This window comes from Bos indicus x Bos taurus, chromosome 3, assembly GCF_003369695.1.
Source record: "Bos indicus x Bos taurus breed Angus x Brahman F1 hybrid chromosome 3, Bos_hybrid_MaternalHap_v2.0, whole genome shotgun sequence".
Taxonomy (NCBI): Eukaryota; Metazoa; Chordata; class Mammalia; order Artiodactyla; family Bovidae; genus Bos; species Bos indicus x Bos taurus.
In genome coordinates this window covers 91,397,189-91,424,644 of record NC_040078.1, presented here as the reverse complement: position 1 = coordinate 91,424,644, position 27,456 = coordinate 91,397,189, and the positions used below count along the sequence as shown (strand labels likewise).

General features: G+C 40.8%; 1 protein-coding gene and 1 long non-coding RNA gene across 5 annotated transcripts in view; one reads left to right on the top strand and one right to left on the bottom strand.

The window, feature by feature from the left end:
• The window catches only part of USP24 (ubiquitin specific peptidase 24), a 155,605-nt gene that overhangs the window by 5,845 nt on the left and 122,304 nt on the right, over window positions 1–27,456 (bottom strand). For 3 of the 4 annotated variants that reach the window (XM_027537132.1, XM_027537133.1, XM_027537135.1), the window contains 19 exons: window positions 26,732–26,814; window positions 26,211–26,352; window positions 25,870–25,989; window positions 25,242–25,462; window positions 24,581–24,705; window positions 23,389–23,530; window positions 22,663–22,813; window positions 21,594–21,689; window positions 20,615–20,718; window positions 20,072–20,185; window positions 15,316–15,412; window positions 12,881–12,997; window positions 12,404–12,496; window positions 10,609–10,711; window positions 9,340–9,461; window positions 8,386–8,499; window positions 6,442–6,507; window positions 4,404–4,470; window positions 2,899–2,977 (listed from right to left, as the gene is read on the bottom strand). In XM_027537132.1, the coding sequence (XP_027392933.1) occupies window positions 2,899–2,977; window positions 4,404–4,470; window positions 6,442–6,507; window positions 8,386–8,499; window positions 9,340–9,461; window positions 10,609–10,711; window positions 12,404–12,496; window positions 12,881–12,997; window positions 15,316–15,412; window positions 20,072–20,185; window positions 20,615–20,718; window positions 21,594–21,689; window positions 22,663–22,813; window positions 23,389–23,530; window positions 24,581–24,705; window positions 25,242–25,462; window positions 25,870–25,989; window positions 26,211–26,352; window positions 26,732–26,814 (2,156 nt within the window). The remainder of the gene's footprint in view (window positions 1–2,898; window positions 2,978–4,403; window positions 4,471–6,441; window positions 6,508–8,385; window positions 8,500–9,339; window positions 9,462–10,608; window positions 10,712–12,403; window positions 12,497–12,880; window positions 12,998–15,315; window positions 15,413–20,071; window positions 20,186–20,614; window positions 20,719–21,593; window positions 21,690–22,662; window positions 22,814–23,388; window positions 23,531–24,580; window positions 24,706–25,241; window positions 25,463–25,869; window positions 25,990–26,210; window positions 26,353–26,731; window positions 26,815–27,456) is intronic. The other variant, XM_027537134.1, reaches the window with a different exon arrangement.
• LOC113889831 lies at window positions 10,693–14,745 on the top strand. Its single transcript, XR_003510361.1, has 2 exons — window positions 10,693–10,778; window positions 14,299–14,745. It is a non-coding gene; the product is annotated as an uncharacterized LOC113889831 (long non-coding RNA).

The window sequence follows — 27,456 nt, the reverse complement described above, 5'->3', positions numbered from 1 at the left end:
CAGTTTCCTCTGCTGTGCAAAAATGTGTAAGTTTGACTAGGTCCCGTTTGTTTATTTTTGCTTTTATTTCTATTGCCTTGGGAGACTGGCCTAAGAAAACATTGCTACAATTTATGTCAGAGAATATTTTGCCCATGTTCTCTTCTAGTAATGTTAAGGTCTACAGTAAATGACCTCTTGATAAAATCAAACTAGTCTTTAATTTTTATAATTTAAATAAGAAAGAATGATATGAGGGAAAAACAATTTAAAACCTGCTTTTGGAGCCCTTTCCATTTGTATTTGCCCACCTAGAAGCTGTCCTAATTTGAAGATAGTACCGATGGGGAGACTGCCATTAACATATGTAATGAAATGGGATATGTGCAGGATATGGCAGTACATATAAAGACACTACTAATATATGGACTTGGTGTTTGCTGGCATCAGATATGCTATGTGGCCCCAACACTACTTGGAAATACCACTCTTTTAGCCTTTTATGTCATTATGACGACATGCTGTCAGTATGAAGCCTCATTAACGAACCCACAATTGTGGCAGGATGATCTCCATCTGTGTTTACAATATTATGTCATCTGGAAAATGTGTGTTCATGTACTATTTCGATGGAGCTCTCATTTAAATCTGTTGAGGATGCTCAAATGCAGCAGATTAATCCCAACAGATTTCTCATTCTGGTATAAGTCCAAGGATAGCTAAGAATCAGGAAAAATCTGCAGCAAAATAAATTAAGCTAAAGAGAGCTCAGTGTAAAACTCAGTGATGGCAGTGCTGTCTGCTCAGTAATCCTGGGATCCTGGGTTAGTTACACTCCTGGGTATGTATCCTGAAAAGATAAAAACTCTAATTTGAAAAGATACGTGCACCCCAATGTTTACTCTGCAATACTATCTGCAACAGCCAAGACATGGGAGTAACCTACGTGTCCATTAACAGAGACTGGTTTAAGAAGATGTGATGTATATATATTTACACAAAGGAATATTACTCAGGCACACATGTGCTAAGTTGCTTCAGTCGTGTATGACTCTTTATGACCCTATGGACTGTAACCCGCCAGGCTCCTCTGTCCATGGGATTTCCCAGGCAAGAATACTGGAGTGGTTGTCATGTTCTCCATACGTGGCCATAAAATGAAATATTGCCATTTGCAGCAACATGAATGGACCTGGAGAATATTATACTTAGTATCATTTATATGTGGAGTCTTAAATAATACAAAAGAATCTATATACAAAGCAAAAACAGACACACAGACACAGAAAACAAACTTATGGTTACCAGGGGAAAGGGGTGAAAGGAGGGGTAAGTTAGAGGAGTATGGGATTACCAAACACAAACTACTATATATGAAATAGACTAGAAACAAGGATTTACTGTGCAGCACACGGAACTATATTCAGTATCTTGTAACAACCTATAATACACAACAACCTGAAAAAATAATATTAACTGAATCACTCTGTTATACACTTGAAACTAACACAATATTGTAAATCAACTATACTTCAATTAAAAAAAATAACCTTGGATTAGCATGCAGTCACTCTGATCTTTTGTGGGCCAACATAATAAATAAATAGGGGAGCTGAAGTGGCAAATAATTCAGGTTCATTGAGAACCTTTCCAAGGATCTACTGACAGATGAATGGATAAGTAAAATGCAGTACATATACATATCTATACAATGGAATGTTATTCAGCCTTAAACAGAAAGGAAATTCTGACACACGCTACAACATGGATACACCTTGGAAGATGTCATGCTAAGGGAAATAAGCCAGTCATGAAAGGAAAAATACTGTATGATTCTATTTATGTGAGGTATCTACAACAGTCAAATTCATGAAGACAAAAAGTAGAAGGATGGTTGCTGGGAGCTGGAGGGAGGAGGAGTGGAGAAGTACTATTTAATGGCTATGGAATTTCAGTTCTGGAAGATGAAAACAGTTCTGGAGATAGATGATGGTGATGGTGATGGCTGCACAACGCTATAATGTACTTAATGCCACTGGACTGTACACCTAAAATGGCTAAAATGGTGAACTTCACGTTATGTATATTTTAGGGACTTCCCAGGTGGTGCCAGTGGTAAACAACCTGCCTGCCAATGCAGGAGATCTAAGAGACCTGGGTTCGATCCCTGGGTTGGGAAGATCCCCTGGAGAAAGGAATGGCAATCCACTCCAGTATTCTTGCCTGGAGAATTCCATGGACAAAGGAGCCTGGTGGGCTACAGTCCATGGGGTCGCAAAGAGTTGGACATGACTGAGTGACTTAACACACACATATTTTAGCACAATTAAATAAAAGGAGAAAAGAACCTTTGCCCTGAAGTCAGTCAGCCTGTGCTCGAGTCCTAGCTCTGACGGCAGGCATGTCACTTAAACCACCCATGGTATGGGACTAGTAACAGCACCTAACCTCCTAAGATTGCTGAAAATGTTAAATGAGAATATAGGCGATATTTCACACAGTGCCTGGGTTCATGGGTTAAGTAGCTGTTAAATGATTTGGCCTCTTGAGAGACTGTTTTGAAAGTGGGGACCTAGAAGCTGACACAGCTGATAGGTAACTAAAGGTATCTTGAGTGATAGTTCATGAATTCTTGCTGTTGAGGTCCCTAAACCCGCCCTGGACTCCTCTCCTTCCTGCACAAACTGTCAGCTTAGCACTTTCCCTGCCCTTGGATCCCATAAGATCTGTTACTTTTAATGCTCCCCTTTTACGTCTCTTTGAAATTGTTTGAATAATTGTCTGTACCATCCAAGCAAGTGTGCCCTGGCTGGCTCAGATTCCCTAGGTACCAAAATAAGGGAATTTTTTTTCTTGAGTCATATCTGACTTGTAACTAAAAACATCATTTACTCAACTGCATTTTGAGTCAATACTTACTTTTGAGCAAGAGTTACAAGGAATTTGACACACTGGTAGCAGCGACTGCTGTCCACATGATTACTGTGGTGCATCAGAGCTGAAGAATAAAGGAAGAAAGTTTAACAATAAAGCACTAAACTTTAGCAGGCCCAGGTAATAGCAGCGCTGCTGTTCTGAACATTCACAGCAAACTTGATAAGCAGACGAGGAGCTTAACCAAAGCACAGTATGCTGACTTAACAGGGTTCTCCAAGTTCTAATGGACAGAAACACTACTTTAAGTAGGATTCAAGAAAAATACAAGGTGGTGAAGGTTTGACTTTCAGAAGAACTGAAAAGAACTAAAATTTATATTGGCTGATTTTTCACCTAGAGACTTGCAAAGTTTTCCATTCACTGCAATACTGACAAAGAGCAGTTAAAATACTTCAGTGTGATAAATGGAGATTTATGGTACTATTTCACTTCAACAAATACTTACTGGTCTGTGCTTTGGGCATTTAAAGAAAAATATAGGCAACCCTTGAACAACATGGGCTTGAACTGCACAGGTCCACTTGTATGTGAATTTTTTTCAATAAATATATATAGTACACTACACAATCTGTGGCTGGTTGAATCCTCAGGTGCAGAACCATGGATATGAAGGGTAGACTATGGAACTTGAGCATCCATGGGTTTTGGTGTCCAAGTGGGTCCTGAAACCAGTGCCCTATGGTTACCAAGGGATGACTGTAATGCCTGCTCCCTGCCCTTGAGACGTGTATGGTCTGTAAGTTTCAGAGAGCCTGGGTGCTGCTCAGAGCAGAGAGCACCATTTCAAAGCAGTGGTCTAGAATGTTGTAACTGCAGAACATTTTAAGCATGAATTTCTTTTCTGCAATAAAAGGAGATACTAAAACTTCTTTTAAACACACAGCAATGTCTAAAATGACTCAAGTTAACTGGGAATACAGGTGGATGGTGGGAGTTGGATAAGACTATTTTTAACTAAACTTTTTCTAAGAAATAGCTCATTAAACCACTTTAGCCTTCTGAAAAAGAAAAGGCTGTCAAAAAACTTTTATGAGCAGATAATAAAAATTTGGGTGCATTCATATCACAGGTTAAAAGAAAAAAATAAATTGCATTTCATGAGCTTGACAATACTCTGAGTGTAAGGTTTTAGTCTTTTCCCACCTCAATGGCTACAGAGTGGAAGAAAGGTTTCTTGTTAAGTGGCAAACCTTTAGCTTGCTGAAGAAAGTCATAGCACCCCTGAATCTTACCTGACCCAGTAAAAGGACCTCAAGCTGTTGTCTTACGAAAAGCAGGAGTGTTCAGGGTGGTAAGATCCTCTGGCTTTAAATCTCCTGACTAGACTGAGGGAGTCTAACAGGCCTGACCAGGCAACTCCTGGATTCCTCAGCAATCCATGCCAGGCAGAGTGTGCCAGGCAGACCCTGGGGAGGAGAGGCCGGCTGGCACAATGGGCTCTCTGCACCTTTACTGCAGGCACTTCTTCACAGGGCAGCCATACTTGCCTAGTAATCCGTTTTCTGTCTCAAACACAAACTTGACTCGCTCCACTTGTATGGGATCCTCGATGACCTGTGAGGAGCAGGAGACAAAGGCTGGTAAATGAAAGAAGAAACTTGTGTTACAGCCACTGGTGCCTTTAAAGATAACTTGTTCAAGGGACTATAGTTACTAACATAGTAAAACCAAAAACAAATATGTCATTGCCATATTTTCAACAATATATTAAATTTCAAACTAAAGATAAAAAAATATTAAGCAGTATTTGAAGATCCACACATTTCCTAATACATGCCCTTAAGAACTGACTCTAGGGTTCTCTGTGGGTTATAAGGACATGTATTTCATTATCCCAAAGATAAGAGATTTACGGTTCGCAAAAACCTGTGAAAAAGTTTTGATATAATACAGGCTCTACAAGTCCATGTGTGGAGATTTATGCCACACCACACAAGGCTGGATCTATGGCACACTCTTGCTGTACTTCTAACGCCTGACACTGAGCCGTGCACAATTCAATAAACTAAGCGGGTCTGTTGTTGAGCAGATGAACATCACTCAGTCCCAGTCCTGAGAAGCAATGATCTTACAAAAGCGCTAGGACCAAAAGGAGGCAAAGGACCAGAGAGTCAGGCATTTTAGAAATGGCACCCATGATGTATCTCCATATTCAAAAGTGTTTATTAAATGCTTACCCTGTGCCAAGGCCTCAGGGACCTAAAGGGAAGCCAGTCCCCATCCCACCGCCCGCTCTTTATTTTAAATAGTTCTTGGGCTAGTCTCTCTCATTGGTTCACAGTCAGTCACCAAATTCCACTGATTCTCTTTCTAAACACCTGTTGTTCTGGCCCTAGCCCCTTCTGCTCTGGTCTCTCCTTAGCATAAGCCTTGGTATTGTACACGCAGATTACTGCCACAGACTCCTATATGGTTTTCCAGTTCCAACCCTGCTTCCTTCTTTAGCCCATCCTTTAAGACAACTGCTGGGGTAATCTTTCTAAGACATAAATCAGGTTATATCACTTTCCTGCCGCAAACCCTTCCATGGTGTCCATCACTGATGGCAGAAGTTACTGACTTAAATGTCTAGAGTCCGAGATGGTAAGAAATGAGCCACGTGGCAGACAACAGCAGTGCTGAGGCAGTGGGAACTGGAGACCACAAGCTTCACGGAAAGGACATGCTGTCACTGCTCTGGGTGGCTGGAGCACGCAGGAAACAGACCAGGGTGGCCAGATGACCTGATTTCTGAAGACAGGTTGGCATCCAGAAATTCAAGAACAGAACAATTTGGGCCAAATAGACAAGACATGTAGGTGGAACCTGGCTACCAGTGTGTCACCACTGGCCTCCAGGGAAAAAGTCCACAGGCACTGGAACCTGGAACTCTTCCTGGTCTGGTCTGGGCTCCTTCCCCAAGCCCCACCAGTTTCCACTCCTTTTAGTCCTACCTCTTCCAGTCACTGAGCAAACCAGGCATTTGTAGAGAGCACAGGCTCCACGGCCAGTCACCTGGCTCAGATCCTGACTGTCAGTTACTGACGATGTCCTTGGGCAGGTCACTCCACTTCTCTAAGTTCAGCTTCTAATAATACCTTATTTCACTGACTGCAGTTGTATTTTTTCCCCTGCCTTTGGCACCTTATAGTGGATTACATTTCAGTTCCGTGGCTCATAGAGATATTTTCAGTAGCACATGGACAGGCTGCAGAGCCAGCCATTCACCTCTCCTGGTTCTTGCGAGGTTCACACAAGATCACCCTTGAGCTGAGCACCATTTTCTGTGCATGGTAAGTAAAGCCTCTGCTTTCTGCACTAGAATTGCTTGTGTCCTTGTCTAGCTCCTTCACTAAACATAACGAAATTTATTACCACTCACCTCTGAATCAGTTAAAGCAAGGAGAATGGGTGATGTGAAGAGGACTTGGTGAGTGCAGACCAAATGAATGCAAAAGCAACACAAGGACATACAGTTTTTATTTGCAAATGCATGCTGCCTAGTAAATATCTAAATGCAAGTGAATCAAAACATTCATGACTTACCAGTATCTCATGAAGTAGTTGGAATGTATTCTTTAACTCATGGGGTGGAGCTGTTTCTAGTTGGTTCTGAAATATTTTTTAAAAGCACAAAGATTCCAGTAAGTCTTCAGTGAAAAGCAGGTCGGAGTGGCAATCAACAGTGCTGGGACTCCAGCCTAAGTTCTACCACCACCTGGCTGACCTTGGGCAAGTCATTCCCTTCTCTGGGTCTCAGTTCCCCAAATGCTAAGTCTGGGGACTGAAACAATACCACAACCCTCCCTGCTATAACCCTCCATGATATTTCACTATGAAATTAGGAAGGAGAAAGGGAAAGAAGCAGAAAGGAAGGGAGAGGGTTTTTAGTCACTAAACAGGCCTCAATTTGTACTTATATTTCATTTATACTTATTCTGTTTTGTTGACTATTCTTGAGTAGCTATGAGAATGCTAATTAGAGTGTTCTGAGATCAATACGCTGTAAGTGAAATATAAGAAAAGTCTGCTTAGGAAGTAGAAAAATCTGCCAAGACACACTAAATGAAGAAAGCAAGGCTGAGAAAACTCACAGCCCTGTGCATTTTAATAACCTTACACACAGCATGCAGTGGGAGAGGACACTGCATGATGACAGGGCGTGTGCAAGGTGCCGGGTGTGGCACTAAGTAAGTACTGCATGTATCATGCCTCATGGAATCTACACAATCTGTGAGGTCTGGGCAAATTTCCTCTTGTTTTTCGGAAGAGGAAACTCTCCTTCGTTATATAATTAGTAAACAATAAAGAGAGGTCTCAATCAACCCTGATACAGGCAGATCTGTACAGAAGACACTGAGGGCAAAACATACTTTAATAGAGCTTGGAGGCATGACCCACTGGTCACAGCCACTTGTTAACACTACCTGTATCACTATTACAGATCCTGGGGCAGGCAAGGTGTGGGGCAAACTAAAATATCTCTTGTAATTTCACACAAAGAAGAGTGGAAAGACACGTAACCGACGTGACAATACTGGCTGGTGATGGTCGAGATGGACTTTGCATACTTTTTCACAAAGGGAATGAAGTCATGTATTCTCCATGGAATTAAAAATTAAAAGATTAAAAATGAATAAAAATGGTATGCATAGGCTTAAAGGTTTTTCTAGTAATCCCTAGCAAGGCAGTAGGTAAGAGCACAGCCCTGGAGCCACACTGCTGATATTCAAACTCCCTCTCTGCCACTTACTAGTTGTGTGGCACTGGTGTCTTCAGCACCTTCAATTCCAGTATCTACACCTCACAGGAGTTATGTGCTAGAGAATTACGTGAGTTAAATACCAAATACGCTTGGAACTGTGCTTGGCATCCAGAAAATGAAACATAAGTAATTACTACACACTGATCAGAGCTTCATAATGAACTACATATATTACTACTTCAGAAGGTGAGAAAAATCAGTCTACTTTTGATTTTTTAGATGTGGACTGGGGAAATAACCTGAAACTTTAAAACCATTTTATACAATAATGGTCACCATAGCATTAAAGTATTATTCTTAATAGTTAAAAATTGCACCCAATGCAAATGTGCCTCACTGGGAAGGGAATGGCTGAGTAAATTGTGATACATGACAGATACATGAAATACACTCAGGTAGCTTTTAATGATATGGAATATCATTAAATATAATGTCAATTGAAAAAAGAGGGCACAAAAATCATATAGACAATAAAATCCCAATTATGTTAAAATATACACACAGAAAATAAAAAGGAAACGTGAGAGAATATTCATGCTGATCATCATAAATGGTGAGATTCTGCATTTTTTTTATTCATTTAAAAAATGAGTCTATACTATTTTTATGATTAGGAAAACAATTAAGGTTATTAAAAGAAGCAAAGCGCCTGGGAGCAGAAGAAATGCTTTCCTAGGTCTCAACTGCAGGCTCGCAGGCTACCACAGGTGTTCACGAGGTCCTACCTTAATGAAATGCAGCATGGTGAAGGAGAAATGCTCGTTACAGAAACAGCAGTACACCACCATCTCGATGAGCGCCAGCAGTGAGCCCGTCAGCTCTCGCAGAGCAAACATTACCTAGTGAGGGTAGAAGAGGAGTCTTTCTTTTGTCACAGTTCCCTGTTAAAACGCTGTTTCCGACTTTCACTGAAATCTACTCAGATGAAGGACCATCAACACTGCCTCAAAATAGTTTGAGTCTGTCTGAGAGTTAACACAATTTGTGCAAATGTGTACCTTTTTCTCACTTTTATCAGTCACTTTTATCAGACTTTAAAAGGGGATCTCCCCCATTAAAATAACCACTGATAGGTCCAAAAAATACATGACGTTAAGCTTAAAAAAAAAGAGATATAGCACAGCACTGTTGATGTAAATAAAAACTAGTATGATTATGTTCACCAAGTCATGCATATAAAAGTCAAGTTACAGAACAAGGATTGGAAGACTACATTCTTAAGGTGCAGTAGCTCTGGGTGGAAGGGAGAGGGACCTCAACAGGAGGTTGTGAAGAGCTCACTTCTATACTCCTGAGGTTGAAAAACCCGTATGCTTCAGAGCTGTAGTATTTCAGGACCAAGGACACACACAAGATTGGGAATAAACCCTCTGATAATAAATGGAGTGACTGTGACTCGGCGGGGGACCGTGGTGGTGTGTGTGTGCCATATACCTCTTCCTGGGACCTGGAGGCCCAATTCTTAGTTGCAGGGTGGACAAATAATATTCTTTTCAGCTGCCTATTTCTTTCTGACATACATACAGGAAGTAAAACTAATTTGAAATAATTGCTTCTTAACTATACTCCCCTATACGAGAGTAACATACAAAATACAACTAATAACAAAAGGTATTTTTTTCCCTCAAAAAGAAGAAAACAGATAAAAGGAAAATGGCATTAGTGGAACAAGGACATACCTCTAACAGGTAAGGTTTCCCTTCAGACAGGAACAACAGGGCTTCGACTTCCTCGTGGAGGGGCAGCAGGGGGCTCGAGGGGGCAATGCTAATAGGCGGCCGTTGTTTAAACACACCCGGAGCTTTAGGAAATCAAAGGAAAAAGCCACCTCGTGTTACCATGTGAAACCGACGTCTACAAGGTAAGGCGACTGCCTCAAGATTCACACACCCAACTGCTGAACATGTACAGCCGTCTCTCATAGTCATGAGACTTGAGAAAAGGCTTCCTCTCTCTTTCAATGTATGCCCTGGACTAACTGTTAAATCCCTAGACTCCCAGTGATTCATACCCAAGATAATCCTTTCGAAGAAGTTTAAAATGAGAAAAAAAAAAACTCCCAAAGTGCCTCTGAAGACACCGAGGACAAGGCACTTCTGCTGCTTACACAACTGCCAATGCTGAGCAGAATCTCTCACATGGAAGGGGTTACCCTACACGCCAGACAAGCAAGGACGCTCCCTCTCAATTTTCTTTCGCAGACCCGTCTGAACTCACAGAGGAGGTAGCTTCATCTTTTAGATTGGTGAATCAGAATTTAGCAAGCACAGTCTAGCTCATGTCTGACTATACGAGAGTTCCCCCACATTGCTTCAGAGAGCCAACAGTGTCTCCAGGTCAGAGGGATGCACTGTGATTTTAATCTAGTTTCCTGGTCAGAAGATGTGAAAACCCTGCCATAGGCTCTGGGGTCAGAGGATTGTGTTCCGCACTGGCTGCTACACCTCTGACCAGCTGTGAGATGTGGGAGTTACTCGCGCTCTCCCCATCTTAGCTCCCGCACACTCAGAAGGGGAACCGACCTCACAGGTTTGCTGAGGGGATTCAACACAACAAACTGAGAGCCCCAGCAGAGGCACAACATGCGGAACACTGAGGACTGTAGAGCAGCTTTACTGCGCTATCGGTGCTGTTGTTGGTGGTGCTGTCAGGATAAGGCCTGCCATCAGTGTAGAGATGTAGCCTTTAAACCCAGAGTGTTTTTAAATGCTTCAATATCCCACCCCAAATAAATTATTGACTTTCTCTTGTGACAAACTAGTAAAAATAAGGTGAAGCTTAACATGAATTGAAACAAAAAATTTTAAGCATCCCTCAAATATCAAATAGCCAAATGAGAAGCCACTAACATACATTTAATTGCCAACATTATCATTCTCTACGTGTTGCTCACAAACTCACCATCTCTGCATTTCCTTGACATACTAAAGACAGGCGTTGAAGCTTACCAACATTCCTCTGGGAAGAGACATCTGAATGCAAGACGAGCAACGCCACCGTGTTGTGGAGGTTCCCAAATTCTCGAGCTTGAGCAGAACTCCACCGACGTATCTGTTGTCAGAGAAAATAAAGTGGGCGTTAGTGCTCTGGTGAGAAACGAGGGACAAGGAAGGAAGAGGTGCGTGGGTGCATGATATTCTGAGCCACATTCTTTCTCAATGTTTGACAGTACGAGAGATCAAAGGACAGAAAACTCACAGGTTTTAAGCCAACTTAAGAGTGGCTTAACACAGATATATATGGATTTGTATTCTACAACAAATACTATCATGCAGTCCTATTTAGGCACTGAGCTTTCACCATGTGCTAGGTAACTTTCCTGCACCAGTACAGTGGGGAAAGCCCGTGAGGCTGGAGGTCTGCAGGCCTGGCCCCCTCTGCCACTCACTGATCTGTGCGGATGTGGGCGAGTTCTCTACCTGACTTCCTTGTATCAGGACGGGGACAACCTACCCACTACCTGTTCCGCACCCACTTCATGGTTGGGAGGACCAATGAAACATTAAAGGTGAGAACGTTTTCAAACTTATGTGCTCCATAAATGCAAAACAATATTAATCATACAATATAACATCATTAATTAAACTGAATATTATTTAAATTACAATGAATTTAAAATAATCGTCAGTGTTAACGGAGCCCCTGAGAAGGAAAAGCTTGAAGTAAAAAATTGATACTCAACATAATATCAGCACACAGAGCAAGTTACTGTCAGTGCATTTATTTAGGCCACACTGTGTGGCATGCAGGATCTTAGTTCCCTAACAAGGGATTGAACTTGTACCCCCTCCAGTGGAAGTGTGGAGTCTTAGCCACTGGACCACCAGAGAAGTCCCGTTTTCAACATTAAGAAGTCAGAGTGGCTAGGTGGTATGACAGGAAGTGGAGAGGAGGCCTAAATGACAAGTCTGTCTCCCTTAATAAAAAAAGGAAAGCTTCCCTAGGCAGTGAATCACAGACAGTGGAAACTAGAGCTTAAGTCCTGTGATCCTGAACGAGTCACAATTTCTCTCAGCTGTAATTCTTGCCCAAGAAGGGGGATGAAACTACCTGTTTTACTGAACTGTGAACTTCAGAGGTAGAGCATGAAAAGTAACCGGTTGTGTCTGGCACATAATAACTGCTCCATACATAGTATTTACCATTACAGCATGTTGACATTTTATGTATTTTAAATCTATCAAACAGAAGAAATATAATGATTGGAAAAAACACACCAACATAGGAACTTCAAACAGGAGAGTCCTTTGAGGATATATTTGACTCTACTATTCCAAAAATAGTAGGAAAAAAAAAACACATTTCCCTTTCATTTTCTGAATATGAGTATCACAACTGCAGCAACGCTGCTCAGCACTTAATGGTTCAACTTCACATGTGAATAATGGCCTGTGACAGCATCCCAGGTAAGCACCTCCACCAGGCCTTGCTCACAGTCCCGGAGAGTGAGTGAAGGAGGACCCGTGTCACTCTTTCTGAAGGCTTTTGAATTCCCCGAGCAGAACCCATTTTTCCTCCTAGGACACTTTGACTGATGTCTGAGTTAGTCATTCCCACTGGTTATGGCATTTAAAATAAATTCTATGAGGAGGCTGTAAAAATAACTAAACTCCAAAGAATTTTCAAAGCTATACAGCACTTGTTGTACCTGAACTCTGATGAAACTTACAAAGAGAGACACTGTGGCTATGACCAAAACCGTGGCCAGGTCACTGGTCTGTATGAAGGAAAAGCAGGCAGTACCTGGGTGCTCTGCCGGCTGGCCCCGAGGAGGAAGCTGATCATGTGTCGCAGAGCAGAATGCTTCAGAAGGAGATCCCCAGCCTTAATCCCCTGCTGTCATAAGAAACAGAATGACAAATTATGTTCTTATCCAGATAGAAAGCTATTCCAAAAATACAGCCAAGAGAGAAGCTTTAAGTAGTAAGTGTTTAAATGCCACAATTTACATATAGAAAGTACTTGTTGAAAACCTAACAGCCCTGTGGGGCTGCACAATGGCCCCTCATTTCAATGCAGACTCTTGCTCCAACAATAAGAAATCACCCCCACCTACCTATGCTGGATTCTTACAAGTAATATAACACACAATTGAAGATTTTTAAAAAGGAACACTTGTAAAATTATATCATATAGGTCCTATGTTGACCAATATAAAAGTTTTGCATATACAAAATTCCTTTAGACTATAAATCCCTAGTGGAAAAAAAAATCATTTACCTTTTGCACAAAAGTGTTGAACAGGAAAAAGTACTGAGCACAGTTTTTACAATTTTCGGGGACATCTTTATCCAACAGAGCAAGTAGTACCTCCAGTAACTGATGAAGGCTCTTTAACTGGTTAGAGGAGAAATTACATAAAGAAAAAGAATGTAAGATGGACATCTGTAATAGGATTAACCTGAAATAAACCACTATAAGAACAAAAGGAAAAGTCTGATTGATACAATCCAGTCTCAGATTCAGATGGATTTATGCTTTGGAGAGCAGAAACAGAATTATCAATTTGATCTTCCAGGAAGACTGGTAGAACTGTAGAAATAATGAAAGAAAAGCCTAGTTTTGTTTCCTCGCCTTCAGACTCACGGGCATGGTTCCACTGCCTAATGGTCACATTTTCTAAAAAGCCCAGTTCTTTCTGTCTTTTAAAAAAAAGGCAGGGGTTTTAGAGGAAACACGTCTGAATCCCTCCCTCCACTTTGCTACTTCTTCACATAATCACAGATGCAAAGAATAAAAAACACAGACACAGGCAGAGAGGCTAGGAACCAAGCCAATGGAGCAAATGGAGAGCAACAGCCTGACAGAATGACAACGGTAATATCAACTCAACTGTGAACTTACTTGAAAGCCCGCTGACGCCTCATGGAAAGCTTTGAAAAACATTTTATTTGTTTAGAAACCATTTTGGTTATCACATTGCTTCTTCTTCCCCTCCCACCCCAACTGTTTCTGGACAAGTCCCTGGAAATCCATGTGTGACCTGAGGATTGAGACCCGGCTTACTACTCTTGTCAGTTCCTTTCCTCTGGAGAAGGCTCTCATAGGCTTTTGAAATATTCCCATCCATCCTGTCATACTCATTATAAATACAGTAAAATCTACCATGCATGTAGCATTCCATTTCAAAGTGCTTTCCAATATAAAGTGGGTGGCAAGTGGCACCATTTCCATTAAGGGGGAAACAGACATAATATAACAACAGCTGAGGATCAAGTGGAATTTACTGAGGCCAATGGTTTACATCCTCCACCACTCCCTTCACTTTCCTCCCCCTGCAGTCCTGCTTTTAGAGGCTGGTGGGGTGATGCGCTGTGGCCTGACCCCATCTGTAGGTAGACTGCATTGATTCTGCCTTTATCCTTTGTCTGGGTTGGTACATGGGAGGAAGCAGGAGCGGGAGAACATTCTTACGTTAACTATCTCAGAGAACTTCCACAGGGTACTTCAGAGCAACAGTATCTAAGCTGTCCTAGGCAGCTCCCAATGACTTATTTTTTTAATATTCTGCAACCAAGTAAGGTTTTGTGAAGAATGGTTCTGCTGTTTAAGCTGACTGAAAGCCACTGCCTTAGAGTAAACCTCCCTCCCCTTTCTTAGGATTCTTGGAACTGAGACGGACAGTGTTCTTCTTCTAGGTCCTTCCCGAAGAGTGTATCTGACCTCCTTCTCCATCCTGGACTGAAACTTGTCTGCAAATAGAGCGCCCCGGCTCAGGAATGTTGAAGGAACTAAGTGCTTGGGTGCCATGCACTGGGACTGCACCAACGGCCTCCTGCAAGGACTTGCTCAGGGTTGAACAGTAAAGCCAACAGCTGAATTTGAAGCAGCAATTCCCAGAATTTACATTTAGCTCCCTGAGACACTGCCTCCAGCCAACGTTTATAAGGAGCCAATTCATTCTGAATACAACATTTTTCAAAGTTTTCCATGTAGTGTCAGCTGTTTGAAACAGCAAACTTGGGACGTTACTGCTGTATTTGCTAGGACTTAACAGATTGAATAATCAGACTCATGTCATTTATGTCCCTAAGACTTAAAATTTGGGGGAAACTGAGAATGGTAATAAATACCATGTTGTTTGAGCGCGTGTGGAATTGTGAACTAGAAGAAAATATGTTACAGAAAACAGGGTTAGGAAGAGGAAGAAATTCAGAATAACAGGAACAAGGATTAGGGAATAACAGAGATCAAAGAAGGAGCTACTGTGGCCAGTGCCCCTGGATGGATGGCACCGTCTGGTCCGTTGCCAAATGAAGGTTCAGATCATGAACACAGCTTCTGAAGAAAGAGACAAAGCCAGGGGTGGCTCAAAATGACTGCTGGTCTAGACTACAGACTCCAGACTCAGGCTGGTCTTTATGCAGAGACTGAGCACAAACTCTTGGGAGAAGACTCTGAGAGGGAAGAGTTCTAGACAAAAAGCCCTGATGCAGATCAAAGCAGATGTGAATTCTGAGCCTACCCTGACGTCTGGGATCTGAGGAAGAGAGGACAGAACGCCTTCCAGCCTGGCACTGATCAGTTCACGGAACATGCATTTTTATGTGGAAAGTTACCAGACTCTAATCCTAGGCTTCTTTTCTTATTATGTGCAATTTGAAACATTTGGTAAAAACAGAATGTGTAAACAGTATTTAGAAAACAAGACTGACCTTATCCTGATAAAACAAGGCACTGTCTAGGGTCTTCTCCAGGATTGTGGCCACAGCAACGCGTACTTCTCTCACATTGCACTCCAACAAGAAAATCCTAACAGAGAGAGGAAGAGGTGTAAAAAAGCAAGCAGATTTCTATAACCCAACCTTCCCAACACGGGTCCCGTCTACTATCCAAGGAAAAAATTACTCCAAAATGTCAGTTCAAGTCTCCTGAGTGTTGGCACACATAGGCCCTCGTGAGAGAGGAAGAAGATGAAAGAGGAAAAATGAGACCTTTGCACTCGGAAGTTAGATTTTTTTTCTGTTTCTTCCTTTTTTCCCCCTAAGATGAGTATCTGTATAAATGTAAATTTGGACTTCAAGAGATATAAAAGCAAAGAACCTAAGGTTTTATAAATTCCGTTTACTCAGGAGTAATTTTCCCTGGCACCCCTTCGATTTCTCAGAATAGGATACTAGTTAAAAGAGTTCTCAGTCAACACAGTACTTCCTAAACCCTCTGTTCACCTACATTGCCATCCGATTTTCACTTCCCTTTCCTTTCCTCTCCCAACTCTGACTTATTACGTGGTCCTCCTGAAAGCATGTGAGGCTGAAAAGGCCCTGCTCCCTTCCTTTCTTCTCCTATGATGACGACAACGAGAGCAGTTAAGGCTTACCAGGCATGTCCATTACATTCGATACGCCCAGTGTTACACTCAGACACTACACTGTTTGCTGAAAAGGCATGACCTAACCCAACCCTCTGCACAGCGAGGTGGCAGATGCAGCAGCCTCAGGTGTGGTGGGGGTGGCGGGGAGGGGTGGCACCATCAGTATCCCTGGGGCTGCGTGAGAGTGATAACTACCTACCTTAGAGCAACGAGCTAACTGCATGCATTCCCACATGCAGTGAGCCTTTCTCTGCTTCATACACGCACTCTGACATGACAACCCTTACTATAATCAGCACAGTGAGAACTTAACTATTTCTAATATTTCTTAACAGAAAATTCTCACTGTTTCATGAGAAAGATTTAAATACAACATAATTTTGATGACCCAAGTCAAAACTGCCCAGATGAGGTGTTCTTTCAAGTCACAGCAGTGAAAGCTGCCCATGTCTCCGTCTTGAGGGCAGGATGAGCTGACAGCCCTGCCCTCCTTCTCCCCATAGGAAGACGAGAGAGGAGCTTTCCAAGGATGCTTCACTTCTGCTCATTCCAGGTAACTGTTAATGCTAAGCATTAGCTACCTAATGTGAACCCGACACAAAGGCGGTCCACCATCCACTAAGGTTCTAAGTGATAACTCTAGGGGAGTTTACTTCTGTAATATTTGGCCCTAGGGGTCTGATTAGGTTCAGGCACAATTCTTTTGGGAAGAACATTAATGGGGGTGCTCCACGTTACCTATCACAGACATTTCTAGGAAGCACTGTGAGAATGCAAAGAAATCCAGAATACGGGCAACTCTATAGGTCGAATGACCCGTCTCACCCCAAATACATGGCATGACAGAAAAGGTGGTGGGGATACGGACGATTACAGATTAAAAGAACAGGAAGAGACATACACACCAAATACAACATGGGAAGCTCATTTAGATCCCGATTTGTACAAATTCAATGGTAAAATGACACTTTTGAGACATCTGGGGAAATCTGAACGTGACTGTGTATAATAGGATGATGTGATATGAAGGAATTATCATTTTTGTTTGGAGTGACGATGGTAAAGTGTTTACAATTTTTTTTTTGTTTTTACCTTAACCTGTTAAGAGATATATGCTGAAAAATTTAGAATGAAATAATGATGTCTGAAGGTTACTTTAAAATACATCAGAGAATAAAGGTATGAGAATGTGTAGAACAGGAATAAGTAAACATGACTGGCCAAATGCTGACAACCTGAGCTGGGGACGGGTACAGGCTCTCTACTTTGCTGTATGTTTAAAAATTTCCAGAGGAAAAAAATTTTTTTTAAAGATGTAAAGTAATCTTCAGGTTAGTAATTTTTTAGATCAATTTAAAAGCAGTATTTGCTTCTAGTTTCGGAGACGTCAATGGCACCCCACTCCAGTACTCTTGCCTGGAAAATCCCATGGACGGAGGAGCCTGGTAGGCTACAGTCCACAGGGTTGCTAAGAGTCGGGCATGACTGAGTGACTTCACTTTCAGTTTTCACTTTCATGCATTGGAGAAAGAAATGGCAACCCACTCCAGTGTTCTTGCCTGGAGAATCCAAGGGACGGGAGAGCCTGGTGAGCTGCTGTCTATGGAGTTGCACAGAGTCGGACACGACTGAAGCGACTTAGCAGCAGCAGCAGCAACAGCAACAGCTTCTAGTTTAATTTTTTACAGTTATAATTACACTTAAAAATTTACCCTGAAGAGGACTACATGGAGGGGCTGATCTGAGATAACAGCCTCTTCAAGTTCACTAAGGTATTAATATAGTGCATATTTATTCTTTTAGTTGTAACACTGACAACTTAAGTTGTATTAAAAGTGCTAAAGAAATTGTATTTAGAGAAAAGTGAAAGTGAAGTGAAAGTGTTAGTTGCTCAGTTGTGACCAACTCTGTGTGACCCCATGGACTGTAGCCCTCCAGGCTCCTCTGTCCATGGGATTCTCCAGGCAAGAATACTGGAGTAGGTAGCTATTCTTCTCCAGGGAATCTTCCCGACCCAGGGATCAAACCTGGGTCTCCTATGTTGCAGGCAGATTTTTTTTTACTGTCTGAATCACCAGGAAAACCCAATTAGAGAAAAAAGAGAATAGAAAATATTAATTCTTCAAATAATGAAATCCGAGCAACTGATAATGATGAGTAATTGGGTTTTATAAAGAAAGGGACAAAATATAATAAACTCTAAAAAATGTCAGGAAAAATTTAGATTAGGTAATTTACTAAGATTCTTTTTACCATGTAGGAATTCTAAGAAACCAAATCACACTATCAAAGGAAGTTACTGAGTTTTTCTGGAGATATTTAAGAGCAAGCCTGCTTGAACATAAAAGGGAGTTAAATAAATATTTTGCCATATTCCTTTCAAATGGATGGGTCTATGATGTTCTACTGCTTAACACAATACTCAGGAGTCCTGATGGGAGGATATTTTGGAATTGAGCTGGAAAAATGGGTGAAAGATTATCTTTAAAGTAAATTCTAAAAGGACAGGCAAAAATGCTTGAAAGACACATTGGTTTATTCTTTCTTTATGAACTGTATGCATGTATGTACACACACATACTGAGCACTTAAGCTTGCCAGGCTCTATGTGTACAGCAGGGAATCAAACACACATAGCTTCTGCTCGTCAAGAAGCTGGCGTCTTTAGAGGGGACAGGCAAAACAAAGGAGCAAACCCACAGGGTGGACCTACTTTAAACTGGGTGGTCGGGAGTGAACATCCTCTTTGCCATCTGATGGGTGAGAGGGTGTTTGCTATGCAGAGATGAGGGGAAACTGTTCTAGGTAGAGGGAACAACAGGCAAAAAGGTCTTTGCAGAACAAAGAGCTTAGTGTGTTCAAGGAATCAACAAGCCGGTGAATGCTAAGATAGGAGGATAGTGAAACACACAGGCAAAGCCATATTCAAGGGAGGCCTTTTGTGTTCTATTATGGTAAAGATTTTGGTTTTATTATGAGCAATCAGAATCCACTGAAGAAATTTTAAGCAGAGAAGTAACATGATCTACCTTGTTTTAAAAGGAACGCTTTTGTTGCTGTATGAGGCACACTGGACTAGGGGAGGTGGAGATACTAAATGAGCCAATAAATGAATGTTAGCAGCTCAGACCTAGAGCTGAAGGGGAAATGGGACCAAGAGTTTCTGGATCTTAACTTGCCAGTGGATGACGAACTCCCTGTGAGAAAGGAGTGGCATTTCTGAATTCCCTGTGGTCTGCTTTAAGGTGAGAGGTACGAGAGTGTATTTGTATGCTGACAGCAGTGACCTGGTAGAAAATTCTCGAAGATAAAGATGCTGGAATGATAAAGAACCAACTTCCTTGAGAAGCCTTGCTCATGTAGAGAGATTCATTTTGAGAGGCGAGAGGACACTTCTTCCATCCGATCAGGAGGAAAGAAGATGGGAAGAGACTGGCTGGTGTGTAACTTGTGACAGGGGATGGTGGGCGCTGCTGCTCATCTGCTAGACTTGTGCCTCAGTGAAGCCTGAGGCAAGGCCACTGGCTAGGGTGGTGAGCCAGGACAGCTGTGGCAGAGGGAAGGAGGAGGTCCCTGGGGATAAAGGAGCCTGGACACTGAGAAATCAAGGTGCTCGCTGCAATCCCCATAGGAATGTTGAACTCTCTGAGGATAAGAGAATGAGAGGGAGTAAGGTACAAACAGTCACAGTGATTGGACCATCTTGAAAAACAAAATTACTTTTTAACTACAGATACACAAGTAAATATACTATCACAGGTAACATACATCAAAAGATTTTTGAAAAAGAGTATTTTAGCCAGAATCCAAACATATCAGCAATATTGCGGTATTACTGTGCAGTAACCCAGGACTGCTGATCTTCATCTGACACCAGACTGTGAGTCCCTGAGGGGGCAGACTTGTATTTGAGAATCCTCTGAATGACAGCAGGTGTTCAAGACATGCTTGCCTCTGAGCAACTGGCTATCTGCTTAAAATTGATTCCAACAAGAAAAATAATTTCAAGTTGAAACACAAAGCGTTACAAGAAACTTCAGCTTTAAATCACTGGAAGAGAAACAAATTTCTTTCAACTACAAGATACTGACACTTACTTTATCAATTCTCGTCCTTCAGAACTAATAAAGTATTCAACTAGCCACTGACAAGCATCAAAACTTTTTGAAAGTAATGCTTCAATAGTGGCAATCCACTCTTCAGTGTCAACCCTTTAAAAAAGCAAAGACAGTGATGTTAGATAGCCCGGCAAATAAATTCATGGAGTGTCTTTCACTTTTAAAAAAATTTTTTTTTATTTTTCTCAGGAGTAGGGTGGAGGATAAGAATGTATCCAATGATTGCTGGACTAACACAGATAGTTAGTTCAATCCTCAGGTCTGGATATAACTTTCCCCAGGTTCTAAAGATAAACAGCATCTAAAACTTCTACCACAGTTATCTCTTTTTCTATTTTTTCCATCTTTCCTCCTGGATTAGAAATTCCTTAAAAATGTCTTCAGCATCAGAATGTATTAGAAATTGCCTTCAACTATTTAAAAGAATGTTTTGAATTTTTGAGTGTCTGAATTTATAAATTCAACTTGTTTAATTAATAATGCCTTTTGCAGAACAGACTGTGAAAACATAACATTTCTTACCTGAGTTTTTTCTTTGTTCGTAGATAAGTTTGAAAAAGGAATTGAATGGCAAGCTGTAAGCTAACCTTTGCCATGCAAGGATAGTATGGATGCTTTAATTTAGTCTGTGAGAGAGGGAGAAAAAAGAGATTTTTTTCCCCACAGTTTTATAGATTAATATGCATTGTTACAAACTGAGTAACAAGATCTATAACAATAATAATATATATGATAGAGTTAAATACTAGTAAGAAAAATAAAGCCAGTTTGTCATAGAAAATGTTCCAGTTAAATTTTAAAAAGATTAAGAAAGATATCTTGCATTTCTTACATGAAGCCTTCTCAAAATAGAGCCTTTAGACCACAAGATGTTAAGTAATCTACTAACAGACTAAGAAAGTCTTCCCCTTATTGGCAAACGGTGATCATGGTACTCTAGGAAAAGAAGCACTTGGAGACTACTAATGTCTGATTACAAATTATAATAATCAATCTCCTCACAGCACAATATCCATTTACATCACTTATGGCTATTAAATTCTTTACAAAATATAATAAAAGCACTTTAAAAACCCAAGAAGTGGAAAGCCACACTCATTCACAATCTGTACTGTACATTCTGAATACGGCCTGTATTTGAATATCACTCAGTAACTGACACATTTGTGAGAATTTTTTGGGCATATAATCTAAACGCTAACATGTAAGAATAAGGATAAGTCACTGAATGCTTTGAGCGAGTGAAAGTCACTCAGTTGTGTCCGACTCTGCGACCCCCATGGACTGTCCATGGACTTCTCCAGGCCAGAATACTGGAGTGGGTAGCCATTCCCTTCTCCAGGGGATCCTCCCAACCCAGTAATCGAACCCAGGTCTCCTGCATCGAAGGCGGATTCTTTACCAGCTGAGCCACAAAGGAAACCCTCTGATTGCTTTAGTGGAAAGATTTTTAACTATGATTCTTTCTAATTTCTCTAGTAAAACTCCGACTAGTACTTACGGCATTCAATGATGCTAAAGACAAAACAAAACTGAAATAATCACTACTGTACACATCTCTATTCTTCATAAACTTGAGGTTTTCATCTCTCACCATCTACAAAAGAAAAGTGTTAATTATTTTTAAGAAACAGGGTAAAATTATTCAATATGTAGAAGATATTTTTAGTGATAAGTTAGGGTAAAACAGGTTCATAAAATACTTATCTCAAGCTTTGAACTTTTTAAAAAGGAGAGAGGAAAAACTTTCAAAGATAAAGAGTTGTAAAAAGGTGAATTATTATTCATTAAACAACCCAATTCTTCTGGGAAATTCAGGAAAACCACCATGTGAAGGACAAGTGAATTCTAGTCTGTTACTTTGAGCGGAAAGGGACAATTAAGAGTTTTTCCAAATACAACCAACTCCATGCTCTCCATGTATCAGATGGCTTAATTTGCCTTTTTTTTTTTTTTTACCAAAGACTTCATATTTCTCTTAAATTTTTTGATTCTGGCTACTTAGCTCTTGATTACTTAGTGTATAAAGTCTGGACAGGGTAATGGGACAGTCTGAATTTAAATCCTGGCTCTGTGACACTGGCAGCATTATTTCTCCCTTCTGAGCTTTCCCCCCTTTTCATCTGAAAAATGGGAATAAAACCTGCTACTCCACAAGAGTGTTTTAAGAATTAGGGATTTAAGCATGTAGCACAGGGTAGGTATTCAATAACTGATAATCATCATTGTTATTACTAGTTCAACTCAAAGGTTATGAGCCTTATTTTTCTTTCCAGATTTAATAAGTTAATTTCAGCAATGAGTTTCTGCACTGCCCACTCCCTCCCCCTTGCTTCCAGGGGGCACCCACAGCACACAGCAGGCCGGTGACAGTGCTCGTCAACCCCAAGTCTATAGCCACTTCTGTGACAAGGTGGGTCAGAGGACACTGTGCTAGGCTGTCGCTGTGTCAGAAGTTCTGGACACAGCTATGTCCACAAGAGGCTGGCAACAGTAGTTCTGGACCCATGAGATAAGATTCTGACATTTATCTGGGTTTTCTCCCTTAGAACTTTTTATACAGTTCTTACCTGGTATATTCGAACAGGCATTTTCTCCACAAATAGTCCTTTCTTCTCACCTTTTTTCACCAGCTTGGTTAGAATAGACAGTCGGTCATTGTTAGGCCTATGGGGCCGAGGAGACGACTGAGGTGAAATTTCTGGTGAAGATGGTGCTGACCTAAGAGACATAAATAACGTATTAAACATAAACTGTACAGTTTCCTGATCCAATGTATTAAAATGCAAATTTGTAGAAAATAGGACTTAAAAACCTTTCAGACAGTGCTGGCATGGTACTAGGTTCTGGACATAAACTGCACTCAATAAATGAGATTTTTAAAAATCTCAATTCTAAAATGAAATAATTTCTGTCCATGTTTCTAAATACAAAGAACTTCTTGCCAAGGAAGTAACCACCAAGGTTACTTCCCAACTTGCCAAGGTAGCAGTGAGAAGACAGACAGGGGACAGAGGGATTTCCTTACTTACTTTTTAGAATTTCTCTTTAGTTTAGCTAATTCCTGGAGGAGGAAATGGCAATCCACTCCAGTACTATTGCCTGGAAAATCCCATGGACAGTGGAGCCTGGTAGGCTACAGTCCATGGGGTCGCAAAGAGTCGGACACAACTGAGCGACTTCACTTTCACTTTCTTTCACTTAAGCTAATTACCTTTAAATACCAAAGAGCATGCTCTAAAGATCACAATATCACCTACTGAAATCACAGCAAACTACACAGAGGAGAAACTCACAGAGAGAGGTCCTCGGCTTCCTGACGTACAACGCTGACTCGACTTTTCTTTGGTAACACAGGGGAGTTCTGATCAGACACCCTTTGGTAAAAGAGCATGTATGCGTTCCAGTATCTTCGGCGTACATCAGTATAGGGGTTCGCTTCATAATGAGACAACAGGAAAAACTCTTTGTAAATAAAAAATTTTCTCTTGACAATTTAAAACACAAATCCAGCAAGTAAGTACGTACTAAATTCGTTAGATGCAAAGTGCAAGTAAAGTGCGTGTCTTTTTAGAGTGAGACTTAGTCACTCAGACGGCACTCCAGGGAGGCAGGGAGTAAGGGAGCTGTATGGTAATGGAGTAAGGGAAAGAAGGTAAGCTTTCCCAGGCAAGCTGAAATGCAATCAAAGGGCAAGTCACATTTGAAAGTAAATTCTGAGGCACAGGTTGGGGCTATAATTGGCCTCACTTAACCATTTCTGCACAAAACAGCCAAATCCACGTAAATTTTGGCAGAGACACTATATTCAGCTGAGAAAGGTTGCTACCTTTAGATACATGACTACCATGGTCTGGTATCAAGATCTAATATTGTGGATCTCACACAGGGGAAAGTTTTAAATGCCCCTAGACTATTTTGCAGTCAGGTATAAAAAATGCAAAGGTTTCTTCAAATAGTAAATTCTGATGGGATTCTGTCAAGTACTTTTATGTTTTTTCTTCTGGGGGCAGGGGCTGTGGAAAGATTCGTTTGCCACACTAACAAATACAGCTTTAAAAACACAGGTGCTAGTAATATCTTTTCTATTAATCATATACCTCTATGTAAGTGAAAAGGAAACTTGAACATTTTAGTGGACAACTACTTCTTCTGAAACTACTTTTAAGGTTGAAATTCTTTCAAGTTGTTCTTTAATATTCATTTCTCACACTTAACTTACTCCTTACCCTAGGAATGTTGTAAAGAATCAAAAAAATTAAGAAAAATTTTGTAATCAGCTTGAACCTTCTCACTCTGGCTATCAAGGAGTTTGTGGATCTATATGGCTAGAGCAGCTGTAAGTAAAAAAAAATAAATAAATAAAATTGGTTCTATTTTTATATAAAAAATACTGCTTTCAATTTGATAGTAAAGTACCAATAAAAATCAAGTAACTTCCAAGTAAAAAATAAAACCAATGGAAAATATACATTTGTAAAAACTTACTTTGATCATAAACTTTTGGTCTATATTCTCCTCCAAAGCATTCATACTCCAGGGTCTCATCATTAAGGTCAAATTCTTCTATAACTGTGTCATTAAATTTATACCACTTTCCTTTTCCACATCCCCTAGAGTGCAGATTTGATAAAACAAACATGAGGTTAAAAAAATCAAACTTCCATCCCTAGCATTCATCTCTATGTATTGTCTATAAATATAGACAGTAATTACCATTTGAAAACACCTAAGAAAAACATAGCAAAAGTTACTTCAATTTTTTAAACAACTTTTCAGAATAAAGGGATAAAACAGTTGCAACAAGTTTTAAAAATCCAATTTGGGAAATAAGATCAAAGAGCAATGTGAAAGCTTCTGCTCTACCTAAGGGTAAGTGTGAGTAACAGTAGAGCAGAGGGAGCAGAAGACAGATAGAGGAGGGCAAGGGTGAAGGAGGGATACAGGAGGATGGAGTCTGCACAGAAAAGACACAGGGGGCGGGAGGGGGAGCAGGGGAGGGACGCAGGAGGGGGAGCGGGCAGGGGAGGGGCACAGTGGGGTGGGAGGGGGAGCGGAGGAGGGGCACAGGAGGGCGGGGGAGCAGAGGAGAGGAAAAGCACAGCAGGAGAGCCTGCTGGAGGGGTGGAGCGGTGTGAGAACCGCTTACCGCCTATCCTTGATGAAGGAATAGTAGTGGCCCGCATGCGCCTGCCCACTATGTACAATGACACCCACAAGTTCATAGTTTTCTGTGAGGGCAACTTTTTTTCGTGGAGATCCTCCACCTCCTTGATCTGTACTTCGCCCGTTTTCACCAACTTCGGAAGATGAATCTTGGCGAGCCATTCCTGAAACTGTGTAAGGCTCCATGTTTAGCATCCAGGGAAACTATTTAAAAGCAAAAACAGCACATTAATGACGGTTGTCAACATACAGGGCCACACCCACTGAAATCTGCACAAACAAGAGGGATGTGTTTTCCTAATTTAAGCAAGGAACACCCTCCAGCTCAAGCACACAATCTCAGAGTGGCTCACAGGTCTGGGAAAGTATCAGTAGTCTCCTGTTTGAACATTAAGGAAAGGCTTCCTCTCTGTCACTAGGATGCCTTCTAGATATGAAGGTTATTGTCCAGAGATCTGCCTGTGCCACTAGCAGCTTAAGACATGGGGCTGTGTACTTCTCAGAATGCTAAGGTTTCACATTTTAAATGAAATTTGAAAATACAGAAAAGGAAACAATAAAGAGAGTGCAGTAATAATGGTTATTTAAAAAATTAGGAAAACAAAAGTTACCCTTATCTGTTCATCGTATTTAATGGAGCGTCCACTCTCCCAGTCAAATCCAAATCTCATCAGATGAATGACCAAGACACTAGGTAACGATTTAATACAGGTCCTTTTCACTGTTGTTCTCTAAAGAGAAGCAAAACCCAATTATTTCCATGGAGATGATAAAACATCAAAGTAATTAATACAGAGGTCATTGATTTGTATAGGACTTTCCCATCTGTGTGAACACAAGTCATGACACAATCTAGTGGAAATAACAACAGGAGGTTAAAGCTGATCTTACGTAAAACATAAAATATGAATAACAAATTAAACCTATTTTTTAAAAAGGGCAAATGTAATACCTTTTCTTTACACTTTTCGCAGTAATATGCATTACTTCCCTCGAGAACTTCTCCTCTAACAAACTGGTCCAAAGAAATTTCCAAACTCTGACAGGAAGTAACTCCTAGATTGAGAGCCATGAAAGTTTCCTCACGCTCGTATCTTGAATAGCAAACAACAGGAAAACCATGATCAACAATGGAATGAAAAAATCTTGAAAGCACCACAATAATTGAGACTAAACGTAGAACTACATTCATAATCAGTGTAATTAACACATACCTTCCCTCATCCTTCTAAAAGTAAACTACCAAATAAAAACGCCAAATTTTGACCACTTAGAACTGCTTAAAATTAAGAATTTCAACAAAGAAACTTTAGAAATGAAGCCAAAGAAATTTAATTCAAAAAACATATATACATCTATTAGGAGATATATTTGCAAGCCTCTCAATGAATAAAAAATCTACACCATATTAGAAGAATTATTCAAAAAAAGGATGATGGTTATTTTTTTGATGTCAGTGTTATTTTTACTAACCTGTGAGGACAGTCTTTACAGATTTTCTGATCAGAATAGATGCCCTGAAAGGTATTCTTAAAGATTTGGTCTCTCCCCATTTTCTGTTGAAATACAGAGTTAAAGTTTCAGTCGACACCTTTAGAACTTTTAGGTTGTTTATACAGAATTTTATTTAGACCTAAGCTAAAGCATAGATTTTAATTTACCCAACAAAATACAATTAGTCGGCTTGGTAGTTTAAGCTGGGAACTAATGAAAGAGTTACAACCCGGAGACCCACTCTCAGAGTAACGTAAATAATCAGAAGAGGAAGAGCAGAGCTGTCGGCCACACTGACACAAGGACGGCACTCTCCGTGACCGTCTGAGTCCTTCTCCCCTTGCCACAGTTACCACGCTAGTAGTGACTCTCCATGATTTCTTCTTTTTTCGTGTGCATAGAATGCTACAAATTTATAAGTTATTTCATTTTGGGCCCCCTGCAGTAGAAGCAGGGTCCTAACCACTGGATCACCAGAGAAATCCCTGAACATTATTTTTTTTTTAAAGAAGCAGGTAACTTGTGCCTTGTGATGAGAGGAGAGGTAATGCTGGCAGTGACGGGAGGCTGTCTGTGTCTTAGAAGGCGACACCACTTAGGAAGTTTGCGACGGGTTTCACTGGGTAGAGGGAGGAAGCTCTGGGTCACGTAACCACAAACGACTTCTGAGTCTGGTTCTTTCACTCCCTTTGACAAAGCAAGAC